At 33.5% G+C, this 26708-nt stretch overlaps 1 protein-coding gene across 1 annotated transcript in view; it reads left to right on the top strand.

Moving 5' to 3' along the window:
* ena (ENAH actin regulator enabled) overlaps window positions 1-12750 on the top strand; it is a 189697-nt gene extending 176947 nt beyond the window's left edge. Inside the window, exon 11 of the mRNA XM_090370151.1 lies at window positions 12673-12750. Within this exon, the coding sequence (XP_090226277.1) occupies window positions 12673-12701 (29 nt within the window). The 3' untranslated portion in view covers window positions 12702-12750. The remainder of the gene's footprint in view (window positions 1-12672) is intronic.
* The last annotated feature ends 13958 nt before the right edge of the window (window positions 12751-26708 follow it).

Raw genomic sequence — 26708 nt, 5'->3', positions numbered from 1 at the left:
CTTGATATCAATGGTTCAACTGTTAATGATCCTGCTCAGGTAGCTAACAAACTAAATGAATATTTTGCATCAACATTCACACATGAGGAGATATTCAGCAAGGGGAATGCCAGAGGTGTTTTCAACTCTGGCAGTAAGCTAGATAATCTTGTAATAACTGAGAGTAAAGTGGAGGAGAAATTGTTGAAGATAAACACAAGAAAGGCACCTGGGGGTGGATGGGATCTATCCAGTTATATTAAAGGAGGCAGCAAAGGAAGTAAGCAAACCCTTAGCCATAATTATGAGAGCTTCCTTGGACTCAGGGGAGGTACCCATAGACTGGAGATGTGCAAATATGACCCCAATTCACAAAGGAGGATCAAAGGCTGACACAAATAATTATAGACCTGTGAGTTTAACTTCTGTTCCAGGAAAATTAATGGAGGCACTGGTTAAAGAAGCACTGTAGGATCATCTAGACAAGATTTCAGTTATAGCTCGGACACAGCATGGTTTTGTTAAGGGAAAGTCTTGCCTGTGCAATTTGATTGGATACTATGATGCAGTCACAAAAGAACTGGATGCAGGGAATAACTTTGATATTATATATTTGGATCTTAGAAAGGCTTTTGATACTATTGCACATGAAAGACTGCTGCACATATTGGAGCAGTGCCGCATTGGAGGCAAATTGCTGCTATGGATAAAGGGATGGTTGAGTGGGAGAAAAACAGAGTGGTAATCAAAGGACACTGCTCTTCGTGGACTAATGTTATTAGTGGAGTCCCTCAGGGTTCAATGTTGGGTCCATTATTGTTTTCTGTATTTATAAATGATATTGATGATGGTATATCAAGCTTAATGTCCAAGTTTGCCGACGATACAAAGGTTGGCAGGTTTGTTAAGAACACTACTGATGCTATGCTGCTGCAGGATCTGGAAAGGTTGAGCAGATGGGCTGAGAGGTGGCAAATGAAGTTTAACATTGACAAATGTAAAGTACTACATATGGGAAACAGCAACCCCAGAGCAACGTATCAACTCTGTGGTACTACACTGACAGTGGTAGAGAATGGAAAGGACCTGGGGGTAATTGTGCAGGCAGATATGAAGTTCTCTGAGCAGTGCAGACGGGCGGCAAGAGTAGCTTATGGTGTCTTGTCAATAATATACAGGAATGTTTCTAGCAGGGATAAGGAGGTGATTATTCCCTTGTATAAGGCAATGGTCAGGCCACACCTTGAGTACTGTATACAGGTCTGAAGCCTCATTTCAAGAAGGATGTAGAGCTGCTGGAATGAGTACAGGGAAGGGCAAGAAGATTAGGGAATGGAACAAAGGGTTGCTCTTACGATGAAAGGCTTAAGTTTTGCAAATTACAGTGTCTGGAGACTAGGCACCAGCGAAGTGATCTGATTGAGGTGTATGAGGTCTTGAATGAATTGAGCAGGCTCAATACTGATGGGATTCTTCCTCTTGCTCAGAATAATCACCTGAGAGGGCATAAATTCAAATTGAGGAAAGAATCTTTATTTATAGGATAGATGTGTGGAAATTTGCCTTTAGCCAGCGGATAGTTGGTTGGTGGAACAGACTTCCATCCGTTGTTGTGGAAGTTGATAGCCTAAATAAATTTAAGGCTCAGTTGGACAGGTATTTTGAATGAATGGAGTGGTGAAGTGAAAGTGGGTTTTTTTTTTTTTTTTTTGGCTGATGCTGCATAAGCTTGCTTACTTGCATCATATGCCTATGCTAATGCTAATTTCACTTACCTTCATAAGTTGGTAAAGTGACATTTACCAACTTATGAACTTTGAATGACACTGTCTTTTGTTTACGACGTGATGACATTTTATTAATAGTGGAATTGATAGTGCCACCAATTAAAAATGACACAGTAATAATTCATAGAAAGCCTTTAATACAAAAAGAAAAGAGGGAAAAAAATTAATAAAATAACGAGGCTTATTCCACTCTGGCTCTCTTAGTATGTTTGCAAAGTTCCTTAATCTTGTGTTATGACACATATCCATAATGTTATTTTATTATTATTATTGATTTAAACTATCAATAAAGCACATGGATGAGTAATTGGTAAGTTTGGAAGATGAAAATAGCTGCCAATCAACGTTTACTCTATTGTTGTTTGTTATTTGGTTTTTAGGGGCATTAGCAACTAAGGCCATATTGCTCCCGTGATATGCGGTGGTCATTCCCTGACCTTTCCGCATCCTCCGTATTTGGTGGTCACGAGCTCGAACCCTAGTGTAATCAAGAAATGTGTGCTGTGCACTGTTGCTCCTGCCCACCTGGCCATGGAGGCACCTACGTTTACTCTAGGCACACTTATTATTATTGAATTGACTTAGTCAGGTGGGGAACTTTTTTACATCGGAAGGCTATATTTTATTTAACCAAGATACTATTAGGCTGCATGCCGAGAATTAAATATATACAAAAAAAATTACATTTTTGTAGGCATATTTACAATTTTAATTGCAACCTGTTATTCTATGAGGAATTTAAACAAAAAAATTAGCGACATTTATTTGTTTAGCAAAGTTGATAACAAAACTAAAAATGGATGAACTTAGACAACAAACCATTTAATGACTTTCTTGCAACTTCTTAATGCCAGATAGTAGTCTGATATTTGGTTCTTTCATCTGAGATCTCAAGCTTGTTTTAATTTGTGTCATATATGAAAATGTTGATTCACAACAGTAGGTTGTGCCAAAACAAGATAGCATTCAACGAGCATGTTGATGTAGATGTGGGTATTCAACTGCATTTTTCCATATTTGAAGAGGATCCCTCTTCATGTCAAATATACTTCAGGATATTATCTTCTGAGAGCTCAATTAATTTCATCTGTAAGTCATCAGGTTTTTGGAGATATCAATTAGGTGTGGTTGAGAAGCTAGTTTCTGTATGAGATCATGTGTCTCAAAATCAGCAAACCTTTCGTTGTATTCTTCAATTAGGGAGTGTAGAACAGCTGTGTATTCTTTCATGTCACATTTCTTAATGATTCTTTGTGTCCTGTTCATTAATTACTTTTGCCAGTTCAGGAAAGTGTTCAGCTGAAAGTTCCGATTGGGTAAGCAAGGTTTTGAAAAAAGTCAGCCTTTTCCAAAATGCCTGTATTTTAAGCCACATATCATATATAGATTTGGTTTTACCTGGAAAAAAATATTCAGATCATTTTACTTTGACATTATATCACACAAAAATGCAATATCTCTGTAGAATTCCACTTTGACAGTTCACACTGTCATTCAGTTCCTCAAAAAAAGCTTGTGATTTGTTTTCACAAAGGTAAAAGTTTTGACAAGTATTTGCCCTTAGGACAACCAGCACACTTTAGAATGATATGGCAGTTCTACGCTGAATGTTTTATAATCAAGCTGAAGCATTTTGCAAAATTGGCGATGTCATGATGTATTTGCTGAAATGTAGTTTACAATACCTATAACTTTATTTAAGATACTTTCTATAGTAATGCAACAAATTCTTCATGTTTTCCTCTCATGGACGGTGCGCCATCTGTGCATGCACTTATTAAATTACATAAATTCAGTTTTGCTTCACGGAATTTTTCCTTGAAGATGTCAATTCCAGGCGGCGGCGTATCCAGCTGTCATCGTAAGGGGGCACGCGACCAGGCTTTTGAGATTTTTTTTAGAACGCCTCCTGCGTTCCTTTTCTTTAATTTAAAATTGTTGATGGGGGGGGGGCATATGCCCTTTTGCCCACCCCTGACTATGTCCCTGATTCCAGGTGTCCTGGCAGTAAGGGTACCCAAAACCAGTAACTCCTCATGACAATGAAAATCCATAGTTATAAGACTAATAAAAAATAACACGTGTGCTGAGTCAGCAATATCGGTGGATTTATCCAAGGCGATCAAATAATAAATACTTGTTGTTACTGCTGCTTTCCATCTTTCATTTTCTTAAGTGCAGACTTGCAAAGTTCTTCTAGTTTAGCATATTTGTTGTCCTTATGAGTGGCATAATGCTCATATGAATTGTATTTCTTCATTATTGCCAATATGTCATCACAGAGCAAACACATTTTATTGTTCACTGTAACAACGGCGCCTCCTTAGCAGGTGGGCAAGAGCAGCAGTGCGTAGCACACGCTTCTTGATTAGACCGGGGTTTGAGCCTGTGCCCACCAAATACGGAGGATGCGGAAAGGTCAGGGAATTGCCCACCGCATATCCCCAGAGCAATATGGCTTTAGTTGCTAATGCTCCTAAAAACCAAACAACAAACTGTAACAACGTAATACTGCAATTCCCATTCTTCATTGAATACTCTCTTTTCTTCCTTTAATGCTCTTTTCTTGTTTCTTGACATAATCGGTTTACCAGTAAATATTAAAAATGAGATACACAGACTAATTGAAGATTCAATTTTAAAGGAAATCAATGGCACTGGGGAGAATGACTGGAATGTCAACTGATACTGATAGCAGTCAGTGAGATGAATCATTGCTGATGAGAAAGGCAACATTGCCAAATGAAGTTTAATTTCAAGTAGAAGTGGTACCATATCATCTATATGGGAAACCATAATATTCTGTAAAGATTAATGAATTAGAATAAATGCTTTATTTTGTATTTACTTTAATGTATAATTCATTATTATTTTCCTTACCTAGAAAAGGTAATGCATACATTTCATTTAACGCATACATTTTCTTTAACATGTTACAGTTCTTTCTTAAGAAGCTCTCAGGCCTTGACACGAATCACTGGGTGGTTGCCAGTTCCCCAATTACCAAGTTTCCACTAACTAGTCTCTCGCTAACTACACAGTTATCAATATAAATAATTTTACCTTTTCACTTTGTTTTATCCTCTATAGATCTATCCAATATTTTTACACCTTTTATGCTTCTTTTGATAATGTATGGCGTAAACTAATTTATATAAGGAGAATAACGATATATAAAAAAGAGAATAGATAAAATTTACCTTAAAAATATTTTGAGTTTGGTGTTATGTCATGAAATAAAAGGCAGATTTTTCATTTGAGAGAAATAGACAAAAGGTTGCAACTGGTACGACAAAAGGCCACATACAACCTTAAGGCTGCAGGTTCCCCACCCCTGGACTAAGTACTTTGACAACCAACCAACCACTGGAAACATTCATCAGCCATTTGTATTTGTTTATATGAGGATTGAAGCAAGAATGAACAAACTGCAATGAAATCTCACTAATTTTGATTGATGTATGTTTTAAATAATAAACTTTAATATGCTAAACATTAATGACTTCAGATTGGGTCATTCAGTTTGTCCTGCCCCAGTTCAGTGCATGGCAGGATTGAAAATGCAAACTTTTAACATGTTGCGCTGTAAATGGTTAATTTAGTGATGATGGTATCGCTCTTGATATTTTTGATAGAGTATGTTATGAGGAGTTTTGAAATTTGTGACCTGAGTATGAAGGGTTTACCTAAGGAATCTAGTAACATGTTACTTTTCAACTTAGGAGGAAATACACTTTGTCACTGATGCTGTAATGTGTTCATTCCAGCTGTGAAGAAAGTTTACTCTTGGGAGCCTCCAGGAATGCATCCACTGCAGCAACGATATCATTGTCGGTGGAAAAATGGATACTAGCCAGGTATTTTTTCAAATTAGGAAATAGGTGAAAGTCTGATGGCACTAGATCTGTGAATATAGGGGATAGTCCAAGATTTCAAAGCCATACCGTGCAGTGCTGCCACAGCAATGAACAGACTTGTGAGCAGGCATGTTGTCTTTTTGGAAAGATTCCTTTGTTGAGTTTACCTCAACATTTTTCTTTGTTTTCACATAAGTACCTCACAAGGTCTGCATAATATGAATATTTGGCCTTCCTGAAGGTAATCCACTAGCAAAACTCCAATGTCCCAAAAACGATACTCTCACTTGCCAGCAGGAGGAACCGACTTGCCTTTCTTTAGAGGGGAATACAGCTGTATTTCCACAGTTTGGACTGCTCCTTTGTGTCTAACTGAAAGTGATGGACTTGCATCTTGTCCATAGTAACAAACCAAAGGAAATTTGCTGGATCTTCTTGAAAATGATGCAAATGTTTACTTGACCTTAACTCTTGTGTTTTTCATCTTCTGTCAACAACTTTGGGATCCATCATGCTTGACACCTTTTTCATATTAAGAACCTCTATTATTATGCAGTACACACACTCAGATGAGATGTCTGAGATGCTTGCAATATACTGAATTGTCATTATTTGATCACTCATTTTCAGATCATGCACACTGTCAACAACTTTTGGAGTATGGATGTTGCAGGTCTTTCACAGGATAGATTTATCTTCTAGACTCTCCCTCCCTCATTTAAATTCTGCTGCCCACTTCTTAACATGTTCGCTGCCACCTAAATGTGAGAGCTCATTCAATAAGCCATAATTTTCAGCATGTTGAAAAAAAAAAATCAACATTCTGACAGCCTCAGCATTCCAAAAATTTGTACATAATGGTTTAAAATTAAAGGTTTGAAATTAATTGCTAAAAGTAAAAACTTTTGTGCTGTACTGTGAATCAGAAAAAATCTTAAAATTTTATAAAAGTTTATTCATATACATAAACTAACATTGACACAAGCCCAAAAAAAAAAAACTGTCAAATATATAAACAAAAGCCAGGCATTACTGCAAAACATTCAATCAGTATGCCACTACTGAGTATTTGTTAATATCAAGTGTCTTTACATTTATGGCACACTACTTGGATGCATTTTGAAAGCAGATGTGCATTGCAACACATCACTCCTAATGCAGCTTTGCATAAAGGCACTGAATGTGTTAATCATGAAATAGGAACTGGCATTCTTCCCAATGTTGTAATCATATCCTCATGAATTTCCTTTGGTGTAAGTCTTTTTTTCTCAAATATTGGATAACTGTACACTGACTGATTTTGTCCATCTTTCCTCATTCACACAACTTGTTCACTTCAGGACCTATAATTCAAAACAGACATTACTAAAACTGCATATAACTTGGTGGGTTACTATTTGAAGTGTTACAGTAAGTACAGAAATATTTTTTACTCCGTAATACTACCCTTTCGACGGCCTCCGTAGCCGAGTGGGCAGGAGCGGGAGTGCAGTAGCACACGCTCTTTGAGCAGACCGGGGTTCAAGCCCCTGACTGCTGAATATGGTCGATCTGCCAACTCGCACTGGACCAGCGTGGCAGATTATGGTCCATTTCCCTCAGCATGAATTGTTGAGGGGGCTTCCATCTTGCAGTGGGTTGATAATGGCTGCACTTTACTTTTTTTTACTTTACTACCCGTTCATATTTAGGCCACACACTTTTCAAATGTCTCTCATATTCACCTTCATTTTTTATAGTGTACATTCTGCTTTTTTTATGGTCATTCTATAACAAAAAAGTACCAAATTAAGGGATGGGAAGCGAGAAGGAACATTTTAAACTTTTTCATACTTTACTTTCACTTTTGTGGGTTGTATGTTTACGAAATGACATGGAAGTTTAAAACCATGCTATTTTGGCAAACAATCCTGTGGCTGTATTTTAATATAAAATTAGTAAAATAATAAGAGGAGTTTACCTCAATATAGTACATAGAACACTTCCGTATGATACCCTCCAGAAATTAAAACGGAAAAAACGAAAAAATCGACAACTTACCGGTACATTAGAGTAAATAATTAAATAATCAATTTAACACAATTCAAATAAATTTAAAACAATTAAAAATCAAATTAATGCAATTAAAAGAATCTAATGAAAATATTCAAAACGATTTTCCTTCCTGAAGCTGACGACGCTTTTCGACCGTATGTCATGATCACAGGAATGAAAATTACCGAATCCGGTTAAACCTGAAACTTAAATAGTGATTATTTGTCTTCGCGCATGCGCGTAAAGGTCCACGCATCGGAGATCAAATATGGCTGCCGAACATTAACAGAATTCTTGTGTAATTTAATTTCAACGGTTTCTGCAATTAATAGTCACGTATAATTACGTTGAACGCTAAGTATTTTGGCCTCGTTAAATAAAAAAGTATGTTTTTCGTTAATGGCATGAAAGGCTAATTCTGACGCTGCTGAACGAGAAGCACGAACTGAGGCCTCATGTTGATTTATACGAATATTAAGAGAAAATTGCGTCGAACCTTGGTAAGACAAGTCGCAATCACCGCAAGAAATGTTGTATACCAGATCATTAATTTGTGTTTGTTGCGAACGCGGAAAGAACTGAGCGATTGTTCATTATAGTGTGTAACTTCCGTATTGGCCTAGCTACAATTTTAAACTCTGTATCTTTAAAGAATCTGTTAAGCTGTTTGTGCCACTGTTCAACATATGGGACAGAAATAAAGTATTTTTTGATATTACTATTGTTGATTTGTGTAGTATTTTGTATCCTATCCTTAGCTTGTACCCTAATTCGGTTTATTGTGGTAAAGGAATAACCCCTGTTTAAGAATCTGCTAGTTAATATTTGTATTTCTGAGTCCAAAGCAGAATCCGTCGTTGAATATTTATAGGCATTTAGAAATTGATTAAAGATAATCGATCTTTTGTAGGTGAACGGGTGATAGCTATTATAATGTAGAAGCATACCGGTGTTTGTAGGTTTTCAATAGATGCTAAATTGTATTTTATTCGAGTCCCGGGTAAGCGTGAAATTTAGAAAGTTTAATGACTTTGTATCCGTATCCTCCCTTTCCAATGTAAATTTCAGTCTAGAATGAATATTATTAAATAAATGTAAAATGTCTTGGATAGTACTACTATCGGTAATAACTAGAACATCGTCTAAATACCTCCCATAGTATGTGATACTGGTTCGAAAAGGTGTCAAATGTATCTGCTCAATCGTTGAGAGATAGATCTCTGACATTAAGTCCCTCAGGCTCAAACCCATTGGTAATCCAAAAATTTGTTTGTACACCTTGTCTCGAAAGGTGATGTAGTTAGCCTCAACTAACAGTTTAATTAAGTGAAAAATTTCCTTAATAGGTAGCTTCGTATAATTAATCGGTTTCGAGTTTTTATGTAACATATCCCAAATAATATCTAATGTGTATTCAACGTTTACATTCGTATATAATGATGTAACATCTAGTGAGAATAAATTGTCATTGTCGCCGAGTCTACAGTCTTTAAGATTATTAAATAATGTATCATAGTTCTTAATCCCAAATTGTATTACCTGTCTAAAGGGTTTTATAATGTTATATACATGTGTGGCTAAGGATGAAAATGCCGAGTTCCTGTAGGAAACAATAGGTCGAATAGGAAATCCAGTCTTGTGTAATTTTACCTGACCGAAAAGTGCAGGAATATTGTATGTTCTGGACTTCAATTCCTTCAACTGAACCATAGTAATGTAGTCGTTTTTTCGATATGTGGTTAACCTTTTATTGTATTGATTGACCAAATTGGTAAACAGTGCCGGGTCTACTTCACGATAAGTGGAGGTATCTGACACAACTGAATCTAACTTATTAATATAATCGTGTTTATCTAGTATTACCACTGTATCTCCTTTATCTGCCCTCTGTATAATAATGTCCTTATTTTCCCGAAGTTCTATTGGAGGAGGGTATCATACGGAAGTGTTCTACGTACTATATTGAGGTAAACTCTTCTTATTATTTTACTAATATTATTATCAACCTAGAACATATTGAGTATTACAACTCTGATTCATACTATTTAATATAAAATGTATATTTTGTTCTGGAAATTTAATTTCTAGTGTAGAGTGGACTTCAAAAAATCAATTTTTTCCCTCCTGTGTTTTGGGTAGAACTCTTGTTTTTTGCTTGTTTTTACAAGAAAACTTCTTGTTTTCCTCCTGCTTACAAATACCTAATCTCTAGCTTTTTGAAAGTCAAAAGTTGTTAGGATTGGCTAACTTAGGGCCTGGTCAGTCTGTGTTGCTTGACTTTGCATATTGCTGGACATTTGAATATCTATTGAGTCCTTAGTTTTATTACACTCTAAGTTAGTGCTACTCAAAGTGTGGTCTGCAACAAATTGGAAATTGGTCTTGGACCTTATTGGTCCCCAACGATTCGTCCATTACCGGTCTGCAAGATTTGTATTTTACAAAAGTACTGGTCCACGACGTATTGGAAATAAAAGAAACTGGTCCTTCACCACAGATAGTTTGAGAAGCACTGCTCTAAGTGATTTGAGTGTTTGAGGAAGATCTGCTCTTTCTCAATGACTCAATTTCCTCCATTAGTATACCAAACTGTCCCAGGTTTGCTGCATTCCCTGCATGTGGCACATAAAAATGAATTGGACCCAAAACCTCCACAGGAACCAATAAAATACATGCTAAAAATTTGTTGTCTATAGAACTGTTCTTTTTCAAGTAATGTCTGAAACATACTTTTGCTTATATATAAATTTCTGTGTGTGGGAGAGTGAAATAGTAGTTGGTCTTAAAAGCTTCCTAGGGACAAATTTAACTTTAATGTAAACTGAAAATTTGACTCCAATCCAGTATTTCTTCTTGAGAAATTCTTGAACATTCAAAACTAAAATAGATTTCTATTGTGCTGGAGAGGGACTAGATTTAACTATCAGAACCTTTGCCATCCAACTGACATTTCCTTGTTGAATAATGCCCAAGCATCCAAATCACTAAAATTTAGAGAATTGAAATGTAGACTGTAAAATTAGAGTAAGAAAAAAAAAAGAGCACACTCCTTATCAGTCAGGTTTTAATGAAATTTTGGATGATTTGGCAACTCTTTCTGTGAAAGACCCAAATATAAAATTTCACGAAACTCTGTCTACTGGGAGTCAAATTCTTTCATGTAAATCAATGGAGAGACATGGTGAAAACAGTAGGCATTGTGTGCACGCATGCGTAAAAGCTTGGCCAGACAGCAGAATTTTAGTTAATAATTTTATGCTTTTCCTACCTATAAAGCAGTGTTCACTTGGTAAAGTATTATTCCCTAAAAAATTATGTTTTAGTACAGGTTGACCATCACTAATCCGGTTCCACCATTAATTCGGACATAATTTCAAATTTCCCAGGTTGGCGCACTGACCTGTTGCTACTATTTTGGTGGCATTGGTTGCAGCATCAGCTGTTGGCGCAAACTCGTAAACACTGGCAAACCATTCCCACTTGTCTTTCTGCATTTATTATTATAACCTGCTCGCATTTAGACCCAGCCATGGTTCCTATGCATAAAGGAAGTGCCTCTTGTGGTGTAAAGTGCAAACACCATACATTGTTCATAACAGATAAAGTTGAACCTGAAAAAACTCGACAGCGGTGTGTCTGCGAGAAGTTTAAACTCTGCTTAATTGTAAATTCCAGCAATTTCTCTCAGTTCCTCTTATTTTAGTAATTTTCTTTTAGCCATTCCTTTTTTTTTTTTTAACAATATACTTGTTTAAACTTGCAGAAAAACACAACACAATATGACGGGTAATACAGCGCAGTAACGAACTTGTTTTCACAAAATCTCTAACAATAGTGACAAACTTATTGCAACATTTGAGAGTTTATTTTATTGCAATTAGTTTTATTGCAGCGCTTGTTGTGCATGCAATAAACTAATCACAAACGATCTTCATATGCATGCCATAATAGCGTCACACATATGTGGCCAACACAGCTTCTCAAGAAATAAAGTAACCTACTGGGCCACGTCGGCCACATATATACGACTTCTTTTTGTTTTAGATATTTTAAGCAAAAAAACGACAACACTGACATTACAATATTTATTTTAGAATTACTAATCAAATTATTTGCTAAATATTTTTTGGCCCCTGGGGAATTTTTTTCTTAAACTAGCTTGGCAGTCAATGTGTTAAAGGTAGGATGAGGTGGTTAGCTGTTGGGTAAACTGTATGTGCTAAAATAACTACCGGTGATTTAGCAGACTCACTAATCCGGCACCCCACAGGTCCCAACGCTGCCAGATTAGTGACAGTCGACCTGTAGTATGACTTTAATTATTCAAACACTTTATCCATGTATTCATATCTTTTAAAACTATAATTTTAATCTTTAGATCTGCTCTTGACTTGCAAGTTATTTAGAAATCTCCTTTTTTGCCTGTACTATAAAGTTATATTAAGAAAGTAAGTGAATGCACTGCACTGACATTTAATTTTGAATGTAACCAATTTTTATGATCAAAAGATGAACAGTTAAGTGCTAGAGTTTGCCCTTTTCAACTTTGTAGGGTAGTTCATATAACAGTTTGAGTTATTTTACAATACTGCTTTCCTCTTTTACATGGATAATTTTTGGTGGAACATGTGGTTAATAGATAAATATGAATGGGTTGTAATTTTTATGGCATCTTTGAAGATCAGGATTTTACCTGAATGGGCAATTACCAACACCTAGTACGTTGATTAAGTTATGAGTGTGGCTTTGTTCAAGTTAATAAGTGATATTTCTCACTCGAGAAAGTTTAGAAACATTCATGAAATGTTGATTGATTATCGTATTATTTCTTCATTCTATATCAGATGGGAAATAATTTTTAAGACTCAAGTTTTTATTTGTTGTTTTTAGCTAATTTTTAACATAAAATAAAATTTTACTGTCAAATCTAGTAAAATTTCAATTTATTTATAGTTTTTTATGTAATTCAATTTATAGTTTTTTAACATATTTACAGTTTTTTGATCATTTTGCAGCTATCAGAATGGAACTGAACAGGAGGTAAATGTGCTACCAGTTGGCTGTATAAAGTGGACCACGAAGATGAGCACAACAATAGAGCCTTTAATGTTCCAGCATTCCAGAATTTTTTTTTACTTGTTTTTTTTATGTTGTTGTTATTTGCACTTTGTTTTAAAAAAATGTATTTAATTAAATGGCTCACTGAGATGAAAATTTAATCTATTTTTGAACAGTTTTGTTTTGGGCAAGTTTCTTTAAAGAAATGTCCATAAAGCTGCAACAGAAGCAGAAAATTAAGATCTCTAATAATCATAATAGTGTTTGATATCGAGATTGCCTATCTAATGCATAGAACTGCTATGATAATCGTGGTTATTATAACCGTGGCCATATTGAACATTGCAAAATACTCTTATTGGAGCGTGTAAAGTATTGGTGTTGTGCCTGTTTGAAGCTAAGTGAAACTACAAAAATGTTATTATTGGCTTACTTCTTATAGAAAGCAAAGCATAGACGTGTTTTTAAACAGCAATCTCCTTTTATATGAGATCATGTCTTTCAGTATTTGATTGCATTCAGTTTTAATTTTTTTACTGTCTTGAGTGAATTTTAAAATGAATACTTAAATACTGTAATATTCAGATCAGGAAATATTGGATATAAATATGTGAAAGAGAAATTTTACACCTTCAAGCATGTTTCCACGTGTGATAGGCTGTTGAAACCAAAAACGTATTATTGGTTATCTCCTTCTTCTTTTTTTGATAGGGGATGTTTGTGAATGTGTGCATTAAGTATTTCACTGAATATTTATATTGCATAGATATTTTGATACCATATTATGGTATTACTCATCCAGAGCCAAACTAATAGAAGAATCTTAAGTCATTTTGGACAGAAAGTTGAAGCAGAATAATGCTCAAGGTAGTGCTTTCAGATTTACTTTCAGTGCATAAGTATTCATATGGTGTTTTATATATAGGAGAAGCAATGTTTATACTGCTTCCTTCATTATTATAGTCTAGTCTGATCATTATTTCTTTCTAGTTATTAGAAATCGAAATTTTAAGTCTTCATTGTATCATTTCATGAACTTATTGGTTATGAAGTAACAAATGCGTGTTGATTTTCTCCTTCTGTAATGACTCATTTTCACGAATGAAAGGAGTTAATTTATTTATTATGAATCATATCACAAACTTATGAAATTTCAATGTTTTATTTTTTATTTTGGTGATATCCTTAAAAGGTTTACATCAATGATTGTGGTACACTTTTTTGTTTGCGTGTAGTGAATTTCAGCACTTCAGTTTTAAATTGATTAGTTGCTAAGATGGATTTATAATCTGCCAAACCTTATGGCAAGAATTTTTAAAGGGGCAGTTGTGAAAATGCATTCACCGAACCCAGGTCTTATGCTCAAGTCTTGCTTATGAAAAGAGTAGTTCTCTTGGTACCCTTATGGTAAGGCTGTTCAATTTGTATGTTGAGTGGGTCACTTTGGGGAGGTTCAAAAATTTGATGGCCACTATGATTATATCTTGCTTTCAAGTTAAGTTTTAAAAATTATTTATTTTTCTGGGTATTTTTAATATACATAAGACTAGTTTCATAGATAGGCTTAAAAAAATCAACAATAGTAGAAAAAATTCAGTTCTGTTTAAAAAGTTAATTACATAAAAATTTAGGAAAATATTCATTTATTAATATAGAATTCTAATAATTTTTGCCATACTGCAAAATTCTATTGAATCAGCCATGGGCCAGTGAAAATCATCTAGCAGGCTGGATGAAAGCCAGCAGGCTGTTAATTAAATAGTGCTGCCTTATGGCATCATCATTAGGAACAGAATTTCTCTCACAAAGATTTAATGAGAAATATCCATAGGTCTTCCTTAACTCAATTCTAAGAAACTACATATACAATTTTTTTTTTTTTTTTTTTGTGAAAGATTGGAGGAATGACTACTCACCATATGAACATTAAAACAGAATAAGAGATCTGTTGAGTTTTTTGGCATGCATTTTTTTTTTATTTATGTGCAAAAAAAAATTAATTAACAATTCATAAAATGCAGAGCTTGATCACTTAATATACTTGCCAGCTTTCCCATTTTAGATTAAAATGTGTGATAATTGATCTTCCTCTTTTCTGTCCCTGTTATTCCTCCACCCCATTATATTTACAAATTTCTTTTGTTCAATTTACATAGGTAAATTGAACAAAAGAAATAACATAATGGAGAATTCAGTGAAGTCTCCATTATGTTATTGAAGTTATTAGATTATTGGGTTTGCAGTTGGGCTGTAACATTTTGTAATGAATGACTGTTTATTCTTACTCATATGATGCTAAATAAAATTTCTCTTATTAAGCTGACTAGTGAAAAACCTGTAGTGAAAAAAAATCTTGTTACTGTTAATCTGATTTTATGAAAAGTAGTTATATAAATGTAAAACATTTAAAATGCGTGAGAACGTATTATCAGATACTAGCCAAAGAATGCATTGTGAAACAACCTTCAAAAAATCTATCTACAGTCTCTCCCAGAGGTCCCCCCCCCACTTTGGATGAAAAATATTTTTTTAATATATTTTTCTTTTGAAACATTTATTTTTGATCACAAACTTGATCATTTAATATTACTTAATTTATTACTTAATATTCTTTTGATTTTTACTGTACTGTAACTTTATACTGTAATTTAGCAATTTGTTATCCACAGTTGACAGTACTGTGGTAACCGTAGAATCACATCCTTTGTAAATTGTTTAGAATAATTTTAAATTATTTTGATTAAACTTGTATAAAAACCTAGCCCTTAATTTTTCTGTGACCGAAAGAGTAATAATCACTGGTTTGCACTGATTCTGTGGAGTTTGAATGCATGGGAACAGAGTTATTCTTCTTTATATAGATGTGAATGATTGTACGGAAAAAAAAAATATTTTTTTTTCTAGCATTATTTCTAAACCAAGAGCAATTTGCACTGCGAATGTAATCTTGTTGTGTGATTTGAGCATCTGAGTGGGGAGAAAAAGTGGTTTATATTTACATAATATCTAGAAGCATAAATAAACTCAACTTTATAGTCTTTTTAGCAGTACAGTAAAGTTTTCGGTTTTGTAGTTGGTATTTAATTTAATTAATATTGGTAAACATGAAGGATAAACTGCTATTCAGTAATAAGTGCAAGAACTGTCTCTTGTTGCATAGGGATGTAATGTAGAAATCCAATTTCCAGTTCATAAAGGTTAGCAAGCATATTAATTGTTATAAGTTGTATAATCTAGTATTGCTTTTAATTTCTGAATTTACAGTTCTTTGAATTGAAATGTATATGAAATAAATATTAATACAATTGTGATAAATTTAGTGATGAATATTCAAAACAAATTATCAATTATAAAATCATACACAACTAAGTTTCAGTATATGTAATTGGACCCTCAAATTAACCACTGTTAGCTAAAATATAATTTTATATTAAATTTTATGAAAGACTACAGGGTGATTCAGAACTTTTTGTTTAAGATTAGGTCAGTTGTTCAAAGTATCCATTGCTGGCACTCATCATGGATAGCATCTTTTCACACCAGTGATATACATCAGTACACATGTTAACTTTAATTCTACATGATTCCTACAATGTTTTCTTTCACAATTCTGGCATTGTGCTAGGTTTTTAACTTGCACATTTCATCCTTCAAACAGGTGAATCAAAAAAGTCATGCCAGCAAATGTGTTGGTGTATGTGATGAGGCAAGAAATACTTTTTAAAATGGTGCACTTTGAGAACAAATGTTTTCAGTAACAGCATCTTGTTATCCCAAAAAAAAAAAAAAAAAAAAAAAATCTAAACTGCTTTACTTTCAACACAATATGGGGAGGGGGGGAGAGAGAGAGAGAGAGAGAGATCAAAACTACAGAAAACTAACACAGGTGTATTTTGATACAGAGACATGATTTTAATAGATAAGCCATTTATTTATTTATATATTATTATTATTATTATTATTGTTAAAATACTGCTGTGTGCTTGCTGGAGGATTAAGGTACCCCACACAAAAATGATTACAGGTTTGGAGTGTATACATGAATTCATCCTCAGTGATTCATCCCAGGCTAGGCACCCCAGTGCATTGTACCAGTTTGCTACATAAGCATTTGTGTGAAAGTGAAGTGAATATATCAGTGAATGAAGTAAATTAAGTGAATATATCAGTATGTTTTTTTTTTTTTTTTTGTTAGTTGTTGGCGCATCAGCTTCTATGGCCATATTGCACCTCCCAAAGTTTTTGCATTTTACTGTGATCCAAGCCCGAGGCGGGAATCGAACCAGTGACCTTTGGGTTGCCGGGCAGGCACTTTACCTACTTGGCTAGCCCAGTCAGCTTCATCAGTATGTTGAAATTACATCTCACTCTCCAAACACCGGTTTCTCATTGCAAGGATTGCATTATTTATTTATTTTTTTGGATTATAACAATCAGTTATCCCTTGATATGTGAATTATATTCATAAAGTCAAGTTGACATCCTCTTGAAAAGAAAGGCTTCCCCCCATTATTCCACTACTTACGGTTGTGATGGTTCACATGCTATTTAGTTTGAAATGGACATGCGAAACTGTCTCCTGTAATTTTCCTCTTGTAGTTTGTCCTGTGTATGAGTTACAGTAATATGCATAAGTACTTTTTTCTCCTTTTGACATTACAATGCATGGTGGGTTTCTCTAGCATTTTATGCTTCTAGAACTACATTTGAGTGTTTTTTTTATAAATCTACTCAAATACTATTTATTTATTCCCAATGTCTGTAACTCACATATAGGAATATTACATGTCCTTGCTATAAAATGCAAGAATTTTATACAAATTAATCATGACATCTAAACTTTTAGCAGTTTAAAGAGTTTAAACATAAATTTTGAATTAACTTGTACAATTGTGAATAATTTTCAATTGTCTAAAATTGTTTTACCTGTGGCCTGATCTAGGCGAGTGGTCAATGAAAGAATGCAGTAGTATATGCGTTTCAAGAGTGGAAACCATAGTTCAAGTTCATCTGACTGCTAAGTATGGCTTTTAGTTGTATTTATTGTCAGTCCTAAATGGCTCAAAATTGAGATTATTAATTGTAAAACCTCTAATGCAGTTATCATGTTGCAGTATAAGTAGGCCCCCCCCCCCTTTTTAATTCTCTTTCAAATCGCAGTTTACTGTGACAGTTAGTCTTTATTTTCAGTGAAACGTAAAGATTATATTAATTGTTCATTTAAGTTGATACAGAACTTAGTTAAGGAAGAATAGTACATGTGTTTAATGGGTAGTTCTTATTAACTATTTCTAAAATTACATTTTTCTTTAATGTTTTATTTTATGAAAGCTTTACAGTTACAAATTAGCATTATTCTGATATTTACTTTAGGGGTTATTTCAGTTTAATGTTATATGCAAAAATGCCAGAATTATCACTTATATCTCTGAAAACGGACCACAAATATATAGAATTAAATTTTTCCTGGAATCTTTGAACCAGAATGATTATAAAAGAAAGAGTTTAGGGAATTATTTTAATATATCTGAGTTTTGGAATTTACAGAAGTTTAATTTATTGTAGTGGCAATTCATGAATGGCACCTGGGATACAATTATAGAATAATTTTTGCCTTGCTTATTGGAGTTGTCAAAAAGTTGTGTGTGTATATGTGTATAGGATGTTTTGATATTTTTTAATCTAGTATATTATGTGAATTTTTACAGTTCTGCCCTGAAGTATCAAAGTTAAAAGAATTTTACATATTATCATCTAGTGAGCTAACTTCAGATTATTTTTTCATGGAGTACAGTTACTCCAAGAAATAAAGTATAGTGGTTTCTCCACTTGTTACCCCTTGAAGAGGTTTTCAAATCTCATCATAAACTGGAGGAATTTCTAAAGGCCTCTTCAGTTGTGGGTGTAACTAGTTAATCTCATCCAGAGGGAATATAGGGATTTCTAAAGGCCTTTTCAGTCATAGCTGTAGTCGTATTAATTTCAGCTAGAGAGAGAATACAGGGTTATCAGGGAAAGGAGAGGGAATAATCCCCTTTCCCTGTTTAATTATCCTCAGGTTTTTATCTCACATGACATGCAAATCAGTCTGTAAGCACATCCTTGTACAGGCAAAATGTGGTCTAATATCCTGACACACACACACCCCATAAAACCAACATCACAATAAGAAAAAAAAAAAAAAAAAAACCTTGTGGAGTGAATTGTTGTGATAATTAAAGTTAGTCCTAGATGAAAATAGCCTGCAAAGAAAAAAAAACTTATTTACATCTTATCCCTTAGTAAATTTACTAACAGTTAATGTATAACCAAATAAGTATTTGCTTAATATATATATGCCAATTGGAAATGAATACTGAGAAACTGATTGAAGAACAAATTTAGGAGGGGAAAAATTGATCCTCAGTATATAAAATGGTATGTTTAAGTGCTTGTCTTTTTGAAAGTAAATTCAAAGTTTATTACAGTAATGTGCCATGAGCAGAAAGCATTTTTTTAATATATAATATTCTACATATCGATGTGAAGAATACTATACAATTGTTTGGATAAGACAAGATACTTAATTAGCACAATGTGGCCTTAGATGTTGATACACTATATAAATAACAGCAACAATAAGATACTTCACTATTGTGTCACATATGTGATGGTGCAGCAGTCTTTTTGAGCTTTGTGCATATTTGAAGCCAAGTTTTGAATAAACAGCATAGTAGTTTTTTGTATTATAACGATTTAATGTTCCAGAATGGAGAGAAACAGTGATTGAATTGCATATTACATGATGATAGCAGTCTTTCATACTTTAAATTACTTTAAATGTGGAAGTGATATACATTTCTGTCAACAGAACACCATATGGGATTTGGAATTTGAATAGAAACATTCAGCTTCTTGTTTGAAAGAAATGTCACTGCTGGAAATCAATAGCAAAATGGTGATGTTAAATAGGGTACTGACGACTGAATGAGTACTTGAAGGAAATACTGGCAGAAGTCCTAGAGAAGCTTTCTCAAAAACACTTTTCATCCAGTGATTTCCACAAGACCTGTCTTGCTTCCAGCTGGCATTCTGATCCTGCATGGCAATGTGGTACTAACTGATCTTGAAGAAAAGTATAGGTAAGAGGTCCCGCCCACTCATATACACAGTCCTGGCATGAGTCCACAGATTTTGGTTGCTTTCTTGCCACTTAAAGTTTCACTTCTTATAAGGAATACTGATCATGGCATGACCTGAATCACTGTTGTCTCCCATTTTGAAGTGTAATTACTAGATACATAGTTTGATAGCTTGTATTATGTCCAGTACAAGAAGCTATCAAAATAAACATATGCCAATTCATTTGCAGTTGGTTTTTTTCAATTTCTCACCCTAAAGCAGTATTTTTCAGTCTTCTACTTGTAATGATCCTTTTTGAGTAAGACAAATTCATGACCATTCAGTGGTAATTCTGTGACCTCCTAGTTCAGAACCACTAGTCTAAAGCAATAGATTTAATTAATACTCTAAAACAATGATCCTCAATCATTTTGCACAGGTAGTTTACATTCAGTGGTAAGATGTTTGCTGAGGCTCGAGACAGATTGTGTAAATATTTAGTAACCTAACTTATATTGCCAAATTAAGAAAATTTATTATGAGAAATATTTTGTTATGCCTTAATATATTTAATCTAAATCACTGCTCTTCCTACAGAAATCACTAAAATTTTCAAATAGTCATGCAGGTTTATCAAATGCTTTCCTTTTTTTTTTTTTTGGTAAACATAAAAGGGAATGCACTTTTACTTTTTCATAATGATGTAAATTGCTTTTACCTCTGAGAATATGAAAAATATGAATTTTTCCATCTGTCACTGAACTCACAACACTTTTTTTTTTTCTCCCAGTAATTTAAATGTGGAGGCTATAAAGCAAAATTAAATTTGTTAGAAAATTATTAATCCATACAATCCCTTTCAGGAAAATTGGGAAGGGTGGTGTCATAGCTTGTTTTAACTGAGGGGGCAACAAGCAGGTTAAGGACTTTTGTTATAAGGGATATCTTTATACTAGTGCTCTGTGCATTATTTATGAAATAAAAATTTTATACAAAAGTTATCAAAATAAACATGCCAATATGTGTTTTTTTACAAATGAGTATCAAATTATAAGTGCATAAACACTAACTTCTTAGCAGTCATGGATGCCCAATTGGCACCAAAGCTGGGAGTATATAGAAAATTATGCTGATAAAATATTATATTTATAACAGCATTAGTTATTTTATTGTAGCATATTATAGAAGTACTTTAGATTTTTAGATGTTTATAAAGATCCCTGCTTGTTTTTTTTTTTTTTTAATAATCTGGTCAACTATGTATTGGAGAAACATACTATAATGATATTATATTATATTTCCAAGAACAATTTCTTGGATTAGCAATTCATTAGTTATAGTAGATTTTAAAATTAGGAGCTTAGAGTGCAGCTGCTAATAGAGATATTTGTTTGAAATTTTTTTATCCGGTCAAGTACACGTGGGGGGAAAGAGAAATATTGTTTTCAAAAATTTGAATTGGCAGTAAAAATGAATAGCAGTTAAACGTGATATTTTGTACCTCTAATACCAAATGTCCATAGTGTCTTTATGAACTGAAACTAATTGTAAATATTTTTGCACTCTCCATAAGAATGTATATTTGCAGTTTTTTTTTTTTTTTTTGATTATCACTAAGTTGAATTTTAATTGAGATCATAGGAAATATTTCTTAGTAGGTGGTAGACAGTCTGGTCTGGTTGTTGACCAGAAATGGTGTTTTAAATTTGAAGGGGGGGGGGCCTTGAGAGATTGCCCACGCCTACTGATAGGTTAATATGCAATAAACAGTAAAAATGACAAATATTTCATCTCATTTTTGCTTCAATTGATAGAACTAATAATAATAGCTAATTTGATAGAACTAATAATAATAGCTAATTTGATAGAACTAATATTCTTAACCTGGCAATGGTGGCATCCCCATTTGTAGCCAAGATTGGTGATGGGGCACCTGTCAGCTGCCCGTTATTTATTTATTATTATTATTTTATTTTTAATTTTTGGAAAACATTTTTTTAATTCTGTGTGGATAATATCATGTATTTTATCTTTTTTTTTAATGGATTGTAATACTTATTATATGTAATGTTTTAAAAAAAATCTAAATTTTTAAAACACTGTTTATTTTATGTCTTTTGTTTAAAAAAATATTTCTGCTGAAAGTTATAAAAAAAAACATAGACATAAAATAGAAGCATCAGTCTCTTCCATTTTCGAATTTAAAAGACCAAAAACTATTTATTACATGAAATTTCTATTATTAAAAAATTAAAAAGAAAACATATTCAGTGCTATTAGTTATTTCCATTTTCAGGTTTATTTTAAAATTTATTTCAAATTTGGTGCCTTTCAGAGTGTGTGAAATTTAATTACACTTATTGCTTCCTGCAGAGTGGTCATTTTGAGAGAATATCAGGTTTCATGTTATTGTCTTTACCAAGTGAAAACACTAATAAATCTTTCATAAACAACTAGGATAAGACAAGTAGATGTTAATTGAACTAGTGGGAGAGGGAAAACAAATAATCTGAAACTTTAAATAAACACAGTGTGAGCACTTGACTGTACCATGCCACTCTTCAAGCAAAAACCAAATAGTTGGAGAGAATGATGGTGGGGCAAATAACAGGTTCTCACACACAATTTCTGTTTACTGCAAAACTATTGCAGTAAACATTGAAAATGTTTAATGATATTGAAACTCAGTGGTGGCACCTTGAAAATAAAACATTATTTTCAAGGTGTCACCACTGAGTTAAAAACCACAAAATTGGGGAGGGCAGACACATATTTGGGCTTTCTATGGCTGAATAAGTCAGCTGGCTGGTGCAGTTTACTTGACAAGAATATCTGGTTTTTCTTCTGTCAAATCAGAATAAAAAGTTCTTAAAGGCAGGTGTTTTCCCTCCAGGTGGATTAAAAATCCCATGCTGCATATTTGCATCATGACATAGTGAATGTGTTAACATCTTTTTATTTTTTATTATTATTATTTTTTTACTTTGGCTAAAAGCATACTAACATAAATAAGAACCATGAATAATTAATGAGTACATAATATAGCAGTGTCATTGTAAGACAACCCCCCTCCAATTAAAATTTTTATTGTGTATCTGAAAATTCGTAGCAGCATGCTAGTTTCAGAATACTGATTTAAAGCACTATCTTTTCAGTCATTTTTCTCATATGGGGTTGCAGGGGAGAAGATTTCCCTTTAAATATGCTGCCAGTAACCACCAATAAATAGTTCAGATACAGATTTAACTTATCACTTGATGACGATAAAACATATTTACTGATAGTTATCAAATTGTTTTGGTTAAATATTAAAGTAATACAGAAAAAATGAAAGTGAGCAAGCAAAGTCTGCTAATTCTAAAATATTCAGCTTAATAAGAAATATTAAATAATGATGCTAAAAACTTTTTTTAACCAAGAAAATCACAGCTCTCTAAGTAAAGAAAATGTTTTGTTTTATTTAAATTATTTTTTTAGTAAGTCTTGTGTGTATTGAGGAAGAATATAGCCTTCTCATTGTAAGTTTTGATAGTATATGTTTTATTCACCTGTTGTTTAGTCAGTTTTTTTTTTTAACTGATTATTCATGACATGGTTTAAGGATATTTATTTCATAACTAAATGTTTTAACAGTACTTCCTCAGCCTTGCCGTTATATTTGTGTCAATAAATCTACTGTTTGAAATAAATGATAGCAGTAATACAACTTGATAAAATATGATTGCAAAAAAAAAGAATGCTCAAAAGTATATTTTTACATGGTGAGAAATGCCATTTCATGCTGATTGCAGAATTGTAAAATTCACTCTGTGCAACTGTGATGCAATATGGTATGAACAACTTGCATTCTTCTCTTTTTTTAATTGAACTAAAATTGCCGATAATGTATACAGGCAAAACTGGTCACATGATATGAATGTGCAGATGTAGTATGTGTATGATAAAGATCATTTTATTTATACTTTTTATGTTAATGCATTACTTAATGTAATTTTGTTTAATGACTTAAATGTGTGTGTGTTTGTAATAAAAATAGTGTATATAATTTACTGTATAACTACCCACTTGTGAGTTGGAATTTTAACTTACTTATAGGAAATCCTGTACTTAACTGTGGTTTGAAAAGTTGCATTTATATTTGAGGACAACAAAAATTTATTATATTTGCAAAATGTGTATATTTCTGAGACATGTTATTACAGTTGCTAAAATAACATTAGTTGATAAGCTAGAAGTTCTTTAGAAATTCCTGTACAACTTTCAGAGTTGCATTAAGAATGTATAGTATGTTCATGTCTGGTAAATTACAATAGATTTTATAAACTGCTCATGTGCCATTTGGCTTGAATGCATATTTTGTTAATCAGAAAATAGTACTTGAATTATAGATGGCCGTCACATTGTCATTAATGGGTGCTAACTTCTGGTTATTGAGGGAAAAAATGAAAGGAAAGAAAAAATGTTCACAGCAGTTATATTTTTGGTAGCATATAATTCAGTCTTGTAAAAAGTTTGACACTGGGCTGCAACTCAGAATCGCAGCTAAAGCCAATTTTCATTTGGAACTCGTGAAGTTAAAATGAAGCAAAAACTGAATATGTTAGTTCCCCCCCCAAATTATTTAAATAGTGTTTGGTTTATTTATATTAGATATGTTACAGTCTTTACCAAAACCTTAGAATAATGACAAATTATATTTGAAAAGGTATTAAAGTAATGGGGGGAGTAACAGTTTAGGAAAATCCACTTAAAACATGTCTGTGCCAAATTTTTATATACTTGAGCTTAATTCAGTAACATTACATTAATAAATACATTAAAATTTACTTTTTTATAGTTGTGTTGGCAATGAGCATGCAGTATTTTATTATGCATTTGCCCAGTTGCATTTTTTCCCCCATCAGTATATAACATGTGGGATATTAAACAGTGTTAAAGCCTGTTTTTACCCTTAGGATTTAATTTTCAGTTAAAATTGTCTCATATCAATATAAAGAGTATGTGCTAAAGGTTTATATAAGTGGCAACCATGCAAAAATTTCCAGCACAAACTAAGGGCTAAGCCTGGCTGTGACCACTTGATCTCATTTGTTGCCTTGCTAATAAAGTGTATTTCCTAAAAGAGAGTTGTATCAATACCATCCTTATGATACTGCAATCTCATTGAAATTAGCAAGGATCCTGTAAGTGCAGCATCTCATGATCTAGTAATGTTCTTAAACCACAAAATGAGATGTCTTAAAGGTATTCAAAATCCAAAGTATGAAAAAAAAATAATCTTAAAGACTTCTACAAACTAAGGCTTCTGGAATCATGTCTGATTTATACTTTGCCTATTGGCAAAGTATAAATCAGATTACATTATCTCAATCCAACCTAAATATACTGACCATTTCAGATAACTGTAATGTTATGTATCATAGTATATACAGTGAAACTTCTCCTAATGGACACCTCTCGTTAACGGACATCTCTCTACAACGGACATTTTCAAATTCCCCAACTCACCTCCATTGGTTTTAACGTGTTTTCAGCTTCTGTCTAGCGGACATTCTCTGTAACGGACGCGCACAGGCAATCTGCACTTTTTCGTTTAGATTAGCACTTAATTTGATCTCCCCATAACGGACAGCGGGCGAGCTTACGGCCCTTTTTCTAGGAACTTTTCTTCCACGTATTGCCTCAATCGTGTGTTTATTTTCTATTTCCGATTCTCTGCATTTTATCAAGGTTTACGTCGCGGTTCTTAAACCCTTTTTCAAGAATTTTAAGGCACGTGTAAAACTTCTGATGAATTCGGTGTGTGCAGGGGGGGGCCCTGAATTTGGTCGGCCTTTCGTCTTTTCAGTTTCAGTTTTCAGTTTTGTTCAGTGTCGTGTGAAGTGCACAATGTCTTCTCGTAAGCATTTAACTTTAAAAGATAAAGTCGAACTCATTAATGCGTATGATCGGCAAAAAAATAGTGTTCGCACTCTCGCTGCAAAATTCAAAATCGGGATGACGCAGGTAAGCGACATCCTAAAGAAAAAAAATGAACTGCTCAAACAATTTTGGCAACATGGAAATGATCAGGTTCAAAAATCATTCCCGAAAACTGTTGGACTTCAAATTTGTCGCGCACGTGCTAAAAAAATTCCCATTAATGGGCCTATTATTAGGGAAAAGGCTTTGGAGATTGCAAAATCTATGGGAGTAAATGAGTTCAAAGCTTCTGTGGGATGGCTAGACAAGTTCAAAACTCGGCATAAAATTTCTTGGAAAACCGTAAGTGGTGAAGGTGGATCTGTTGATACTGGGGTTGTAACAGAGTGGACCGTCAAATTGGAAGATTTATGTTGTGATTTTGAAGCTAAGGATATTTACAACTGTGACGAAACAGGGTTGTTTTTTAAAGCTCTTCCTGAAAAAACAGAGTCTAAAAAACGAAAAGTGCCAGGGTGGAAAAATTTCTAAGGAACGCTTGACTGTACTATTGTGTACAAATATGCTGGGAGACTTTGAACAACCTCTTGTTATAGGAAAACCACAAAATCCTCGTTGTTTCAAGGGTATAAAGTTGAATCTTTTGGATGTTGACTGGAAGTCTAATAAAAAAGCGTGGATGACACGAGATATCATGAACGAATGGATAAGTCACTTTAACCAAAACATGATTCGTCAAAACAGAAAAATTATTCTTTTCATGGATAATGCTGCATCTCACCCGCACATTGAATTGTCCAACATTCAAATCATTTTTCTGCCACCAAACACATCTGCAGAGTGTCAGCCCTTGGATCAAGGGATAATAAAAAAATTTAAACTTCACTACAGAAAACGTGTTTTAAGACATCTCATTGCAAACATGAACGATGTAACATGTGCGAGTGACCTTGCAAAGAAAATCAGCATC

The sequence above is a fragment of the Mastigoproctus giganteus genome, chromosome 3 (genome assembly GCF_048544385.1).
Source record: "Mastigoproctus giganteus isolate SK-2022 chromosome 3, ASM4854438v1, whole genome shotgun sequence".
NCBI classification, from domain to species: Eukaryota; Metazoa; Arthropoda; class Arachnida; order Uropygi; family Thelyphonidae; genus Mastigoproctus; species Mastigoproctus giganteus.
Note: the sequence above shows the minus strand (reverse complement) of the source record. Positions and strands in the feature narration are given on the sequence as shown.